Source organism: Psammomys obesus, unplaced genomic scaffold, assembly GCF_907164565.1.
Source record: "Psammomys obesus unplaced genomic scaffold, mPsaObe1.curated_primary_1811, whole genome shotgun sequence".
In the NCBI taxonomy this organism is placed as follows: Eukaryota; Metazoa; Chordata; class Mammalia; order Rodentia; family Muridae; genus Psammomys; species Psammomys obesus.
This window is the reverse complement of record NW_026590187.1, coordinates 18,554-26,021: the sequence shown is the minus strand read 5'-3', so window position 1 is coordinate 26,021 and position 7,468 is coordinate 18,554. Positions and strand designations below refer to the sequence as shown.

The 7,468-nt window shown below is 55.0% G+C and overlaps 1 protein-coding gene across 3 annotated transcripts in view; it reads right to left on the bottom strand.

Annotated features, from left to right (window-relative positions):
• Agfg2 (ArfGAP with FG repeats 2) overlaps window positions 1–7,166 on the bottom strand; it is a 25,759-nt gene extending 18,593 nt beyond the window's left edge. For all 3 annotated transcript variants that reach the window (XM_055606665.1, XM_055606663.1, XM_055606664.1), the window contains exon 1: window positions 6,845–7,166. In XM_055606665.1, coding sequence (XP_055462640.1) covers window positions 6,845–7,065 — 221 coding nt within the window. In that variant the 5' untranslated portion in view covers window positions 7,066–7,166. The remainder of the gene's footprint in view (window positions 1–6,844) is intronic.
• Window positions 7,167–7,468: the final 302 nt, after the last annotated feature.

Sequence of the window (7,468 nt, the reverse complement as noted above, 5' to 3'; positions counted from 1 at the left end):
GAAAAGGCCGACAGTGGAAAACAGCAGTTCACCGGGCTTCTACCTTCTCTCATTGGTGCCGAAGTCAAACTTGGGAATTCCTTTCCTCTGAACTCTGTTCAGATCTGCTCTGCACAGCCAGGCTTTGGGTTTCTTTCCTGCCACAAGCTTGCCCTGCTGCTTGTGGTGCAGACAGCTAGCTCTTGTCCAAAGACAAACAAGGAAAGATTTTTTCATCCATTTACGCAGCGTGTGCCCTCCACAACACGCGTGTGGAGGGCAGAGGGCAACACACAGAAGTTTCTCTTTCCGCCACGGGGATCCTGGGAATTGAACTCAGGTCGACAGGCTTGGAGGCAGGCGCCTTTACCCCTGCTAGGGTTCTCGGCAGTCCTGAGGAAGTTCCCGGCCTCGATCCACGGTCAATTTCACTAATTTAATACTCTCTTCCTAATCTAAATTCCGCTTCAATCCACTTCACTCATCCCCGCTCAGCTGTGAAAATAAACACACGGCGGCTGAGCAGAGGCAGGTACATGCCTGGCCGAGGAGCCGCTGGCTCCTCTCCAAGCAAGCCCTACACATTTTCCCTCTTTTTCTGTTTGTCAGCTGTTCCCTTTCCCCACCTCCTAAGTGCCAGGGTCACAGGGGTGTGCCCCCATCCCCAGCCTCTTTTTCTTTTTTTTTTTGTTCTGCTCAAAAAACCCCAAAAGCTAAAACCCCCACTACATTTACCTGTCAGATAGCAAGCTTTGTCCACTGGTGCCGCTCACAGGCTCCCTCATTATTTGTGTCTATGGTTCAGAGGGACCTGGGCCACAGTGCTGGTGGTGGTCAGAGGGTAACGCTGGGGAGCCTCCTTCCATCCTGTGGGGTCTGGGGACTGAACTCGGGCCACCAGGCATGCTGGCAGGCTCTCCTTCACCTCAGGAGCCATCTCACTGGCCTCTCATTTGCTCTTTGAGACCAGTTTTATGTAGCCCAGGCTACCATGCCTGGCTTTTCACCTTCTGTTATCATTGTTATCAGTTATTATTACTCCCTTAGAGGTCTTTCAAGTTGTTCATGGACCTCTGAAGTGAAATGAATAAACCAGAGCTTTGGGATGGTAAAATGACTACCTAACAAGCACAAGGGCCTGAGTCTGATGTCCAGAACCAAGCAGCCAGCATGGTGACACACTTCTAAATCCCAGCACTCAGGAGGCAGAGGAAGGTGGCTCCTTAAGTTCCAGGCCAGCCTGGTATACAGTGAGTTCCAGGACGGCCAGGACTAGTACACAGAGAAACCTTGTCTCAGAAAGAAAAAACAAACACAGAGGAGAGAATCCCTGACGAACACCACCGGAATGTACCACAGGCCATGCACCCCATACAGGAAGGCCGAAATCAGTAACTAAGTGAAAGTGTCATCTACCTCTGACCAGCAAAGGTGCCCATGAGAGACAAGGGAGGAGAGGGAGCAAAAGGAAATAAACAGGGCAAGGTACATGTGTACTTTCCAACTCGGACAGGCGGAAAAGTACTGAATTCTGGGACATCCCACAGCACCTCCCTCCACCCAGAGAGGGTGCTTCAGCTAGAACAGCTTCTAGCAGGTCAGGCAGGGAAAATGAGGCACAGGTCATGTGGGGGATTGCTTCAAAGGAACTGCTGTCAGAGCACATCTCTGTAGCCACCTGCCAGGCGCACTGCCATGGCAAGCCCAGCTCCCACAGAGCAAAGGGGTAAGATGGAGAGTGGCTTGCTTCGGTGAAAAAAGCACTTAATCCCAGCACTTGGGAGGCAGAGGCAGGAGGAGCTCTGTGAGTTTAAGTCAAGTGTTGTCTACAAAGAAAGTTCAGGCCAGCCAGGACTCGATACCCAGAGAAACCCTGTCTGGAAAAAAAGAAAAGAAAAGAAAAGAAAAGAAGGAAGGAAGGAAGGAAGGGGGGAAGGAAGGAAGGAAGGAAGGAAGGAAGGGGAGGGAAAAGAAGGAAGGAAGGAAGGAAGGAAGGAAGGAAGGAAGGAAGGCCTACACTTCTAATTTCCAGAGCGGCAGGCGTGTCGGCTGAGCCCAGCTCCTCCCTTTACATGGGCGTTCCTATGCATGCAGACTGCTGTTCAGTGACTACCTGTTCCGGGGACACGAGAAGAGCCGGTGAGCCGCCATACTGCAGTGCCCACGGCTCGGGCTTCCTTACCCAGCTGGGATCGTCAGGACCCAAATAAATAAATGTGCAGGCTGCTGGCCTACCGAGGCTTCTACAACCCACCACCAAAAGTCCTGAGCTCGGCCAACCAACTTCACAAGACTTTAAAAAATGCAACCCAAAGCCGGGCATGGTGGCACACACCTCTAGTCCCAGCGCTCAGGAGGCAGAGGCAGGTGGATTTCTGTGAGTTCTAGACCAGCCTGGTCTACAGAGAGTGCCAGGACAGAAACTATCTCGAAAAAAAAAAATCAATGTAATAATTTCTTTATTCCTCTGTATGAGGGTCTGCCCCAGGCGGGAGGATGGAGGTCAGATGACAACCTTTTGAAATCAGGTCTGTCTCTCCACCAAGCAGATCCTGGGTCTCGAACTTGGGTTGCTGGCCTTTGTTTACCCAGAGCCATCCAGACATCCCACTCTTCCTCAGCAGCCCACGCAGACAAAGCAGCCCTCCTGGAGGGCTCCACTAGGCCACAGGGGTCACCTCTAAAACCGTCACATTCAGGGGCTGCAGAGGCGGCCCATGGTCAGCGCACCGGCTGCTCTTCCAGAGGACCTGGGTTCAATTCCCAGCACCCACATGGCAGCTCACACTGTCTGTAACTCCAGCTCCAAAGCTCCTGATGACTGCACACAAACATAGGAGCAGGTCAAACACCAATGCACATAAAATGAAAATAAGTTATATATTTAAAAAATTACATTAAATCTGTGAGTTCGAGGCCAGCCTGGTCTACAAAGTGAGTCTAGGACAGCCTAGGCTACACAGAGAAACCCTGTCTCAAACAAACAAACAAAAAACCCAAATTTTTTTTTTTAATATTTAACTTTCTATTTTTAAAAAAATTTTATGTGTGTTTTTACCTGAGTGCACATATGTGTACCACACGCACGGCTGCTGCCCTCAGAAGCCAGGACAGGTGCCAGGTCTCCTGAGACGGGGGTTACAGGCAACTGGGAGCCACCGTGTCGGTGCTGGGAGCTGAACCCTGGTCCTCCGTACAAACCTCAAGTTCACTTCAGCAGTTCTCAGTCACTGTGCGCGCTCACCCTTGAGGGCAGAGGACCACCTGCAGGGCTCAGCTGTCTCCACCCTGTGGGTCACCAGGCCCCTCTGCCCACTGCCACACCCCACCAGCCTTTTCATTAGCGGGACCAACAGCTGACAGTCACCTCGGAGCAGAGGCTCCACAAACCGTGCACTGATCTGGAAGAGGGAACTTTCCCAGCAAAAGAAATCGGGCTTTTTAACATGGCCCTGATGGCTCGGCCTCCCTCCCGTCCTGGTGGGGGTACATTCCTTACAGAAGAGGAAGGTCTGCTGTGACACTTGAAACAAAAACTAGAAAACGTGGTAACAGTGTCAGCGCTTCCTGCTGATGCAGCCTTATCTTTTCAAAACCTTAAAAAAACAAGCTGAGCGCTGGAGTACATGCATTCCACTCAGGCACTCGGGGCAGGGGCTGCCAGATCTCCAAGTCTGAGCCAGCCTGGGCTACACGGCCAATTCTGGGACAGGCTACCTAGTGAGAACTCACCCACTCCAAATAATTCAACTACATTTTACGCTACATTGTATGCTCCTGCACGTGGCCTGTGTGTGGAAGCCAGAGGACAACTTGGGGAAGCCACTCTCCCCTTCCACCTTGTGGGGCCTGAACTCAGGCCATCAGGCTGGGCAGCAGGGTCCTCTTCACACCTGAGCCATTTCCCTCACCCTCTCCCTCCCTTACCTCCTCTCTCTCTCCTTCACCCTCTCTATCTGTCTCTCTGGTTTTAGTTTTTCAAGACAGGGTTTCTCAGTGTAGCCTTGGCTACTCTGTACACCAGACTGGCCTCGAACTCACAGAGATCCCCCTGCCTCTACCTTCCCAGTGCTGGGATCACAGGCGTCACAGGCGTGCGCCACCACTGTCCAGCACAAACAGTCTTAGGCGGTGGCGCACGCCTGTGATCCCAGCACTGGGGAGGCAGAGACAAGCAGATCTCTGTGAGTTTGAGGCCAGCCTGGTCTATAGAGTGAGTCCAGGACAGCTAGGGCTACGCAGAAAAGCCCTGTCTCGAGAAAACAAAATAAACCGAGAAATGCATAAACAAGTGAATAAAGGAAGAGAAGCAGTCTCGACTGGGGCTTCTCCAGCCCTGGCCTCCCGTCTGAGGTCCTCACACCATCACGATACTCCACACGTTAACGCTCTCCTCAGAGCTTTGGTTTAAAATTAGGCCCTAGCTCTGAGAGGCATTGAGGCTTCTCTTTACTTCTATCCAGATGCTATAATTTGATTTTCCAGGACTGGGGCTGTAGCTCAGTAGTATTTACCTATCATGTGCAAGGCCCCGAGTTCAAACCTAAGTATCAGAAAAACAATACAGACTTCTCCTCTCATAACATTTTAAGATCTAGGCTTTCTTTCTTGCTGTATGCTATGATGTACCTGTTCCCTGTAAGGGCAGTGAAGGTGTACCCGTGTGAGCTCATCCACCTGTGTGAGCGCACGTGCACGCAGGGGCCAGCAGCTGACGCTGGGGGCCTTCCGCAGCTGCTCTCCACCTTCGGTCTCAAGGCAGGGTCTCTCCCCAGTCAGAGCCTTTCCGGTGATGGACTGCTACCACACACCCTCCGGACACCCTCCTGTCACCTACCTGGGTGAGGATTTGAACTCAGTTCTCAGGCTTGCATGGCAAGGACTTTTCCCAGTGAGCCATCTCCTCAATAGACCCACACATTCTCCTCTGCGGGGTGTGCGTGTGCATGAGTGTGTGTTACACAGTTTAGGCTGGCTTCGAACTCCCCACTGTCCTCCCTCAGCCTCCCCAGTGTTGAGACCATACATGGTGGCCCAAGTCCAGCCACAGCGGTTTTTACTTTGACCAAAACCACTTCCAACCTCACAATACAAAAGGAAACTGAGAACACAGCGAGGGCTTCCGTCAAGCGCACTCTAGTATCATAAAGCCTGGGCTGGACCCCAGCACCTCACAAACCAGGCTAGCCGTACACTCCTGTAATCCCAGCACTGGCAGGAGGAAGCGAAAGGACCCGAGGCTTAAGGCCAGCCTTAGCTGCATGTTCAAGGCTAGCCTGGGTGACTTGAGAGCCTGTCTCAAAAAGCCACGGAACATTTTAGAGAGGGTGACGATGGACTAGAGACAAATTTCCAAGCTGTCTCCAGGGACACCTGGATCCTCATTTCTCGTCTCCTCGTGATCATAAGTGACAAACGATGGAAACAGAATCCTCCATATGGCACTGGGTAAATTACTAAACCCCTCTCTGCTTTTTGATCTCCCATCTGTCACATGAGAACAATACTCCTTTTTTTTTTTTTTTCTTTTTTTCCCAGGCTGGTATGCATACAACAGGAGTGCTTTCCTTATTAAAGAAAATAAATAAATAAAACAGCAGTGTAGTAAGGGAATACTAGAAAACCAGGTAAAATAAGTCCCCAAGAAAACAGAACATCTGCTATCCCATGTTAATCAAATAATTCCTAAGAAGGGGAGCTTACTAAATAACCAGAATCTGGGCTAGGGCTGTAACTCAGGAGAGTCGAGGACAAGAATAAACAGTGCCTGTGCTAAAGGTGGATCTTAGAACCAAGCCTCCGCTCCCCAGGGCCCAGCGTGGTGGCACAGCCTTTAGGTCAGCACTAGGGAGGTAGAGGCCAGAAAAACCAAGAGTTCACTAGAGGAGACTTAGTACCCTGAAGAAGGACCCGCTCTGAGGGCAGGCGGCAAAGCACGCCTGTAACCCCAGCCCTTAAAGAGCTGGAGGCCGGAGGATTCCACAGCTAGCCTCAGCTGCAGAGTGAATTTAAAGGTCAGCCTGGACGGTGTGAGATCCCAAGATCTCAGGACAACCTTAAAAAAAAGGGGGGGGGGGGGGGCGAGCTGGCTCAGCAAGTGTGGGAGCTTGCAGCCATGCCTGTAGCCCCGAGTCTGACGCCCAGGACCCACGGTGGCAGGAAATGGCTGGTTCCTACAAGCTGTCCCCTCATCTCCACACCAGCCACGGAACACACAAGCCCCTACAGCACATAATAAAGCAACGTAACTCTAAGAGGGAGGGGGCGCAAAAGGGAAAATGAAAGGATCTCCCCTTCGATCCCCATCTTGGGGAAGTTAAGCTGTCCGCCAGGATAACCCGCTGGCTCTCCGCCCTGACTAGATTTCCTAGGTCGTCGAGCCTCTAGCTTGTATTCGGGAGCCTGAAAGATGAGGGTGGGCACCCGGTCCCGGCTTCTCAACCTGCCACTCGAGGCTGTCAGCCTGGGCTGATGCGCGGAGGAGTTTCCACTCCCTCCCACATCGCGCTGCTGGAGACACCCAAGCCAGACCGGGCCCTTCCCTGTCCCCCATCCCCCTTTTGGTGGCGGGGAGACGGTCTCAGGCAGCACGCGCTGGCCTTGAACCCCCGATCCACGCGCCCCTCCGTGCGGCGGCGCGTTCCACAGCGGCCGGTTTTACGCAGAGCCGTGGGCGGGCGGGCACTGCACCGAGGGAGGCGGGAGGCCCGCCCGGCTAAAGTTCCCGGGAAAGGCCGCGTCCATCTGGCCCTTTAAGCCCCCCCGTCCTCCGCGCGCCCGCACCTCTCCCCGCCGCAGTCCGCCTCCCCGGGGCTCTCTCCGGCCCCGGCCTTCCGCCGCCCCCGCCCCCGCCCGGGGCACTCACAGGAGGCCGGAGCAGGCGGTGCACACGAAGCTGCCCACGGTGATGTCCACGTAGGTGACCCCGCGCTGGGCGCACTCGAAGCAGTGGCGGTTCCCGGCCTGGCTGCAGCCGCCCAGCTCCCGCACCCGGCGGCACCACACCTCCGAGGCCGCCTCGGCCTCCGCTTTGCTGCCCGCGACCCCGCCGCCGGGGCCCGGGCCCTTCTTCGCCGCCATCACCATCGCGCCGCCGCGCTCCCGGCCGGCCGGCGGGCGCTCCGCTGCGCCGCTCGCCGCCTCTCCCGCCTCCGCCGCCTTCGCACGCCCGGCCGCCCGGACGCCAGCTCCCGCAGCCCGACCGCGACCGCGACCGCGAGAGACTCCGCCCCCTGCCTCGGCGGGCTCTGCGCGCTGATTGGCCGGGCTCCGCCCACCTCCTCGCTCTGATTGGCCAGACGCGGGACGGCCCCCGGTTGCTGGAACCTCCCGAGCCACGCCCCCCGCCGCCGGGCCTTCGGCCTCTCCCATTGGTTCACGCTGCGCGTGCCCGCCTCCCTGTCCCCGCCCCCTCTCGCCACGGGCTCTTAGGCTGACCCTGATTGGCTGCTAAGATTGCAAAATTAGCGTGCGAGAGGCCGGAGGCCTC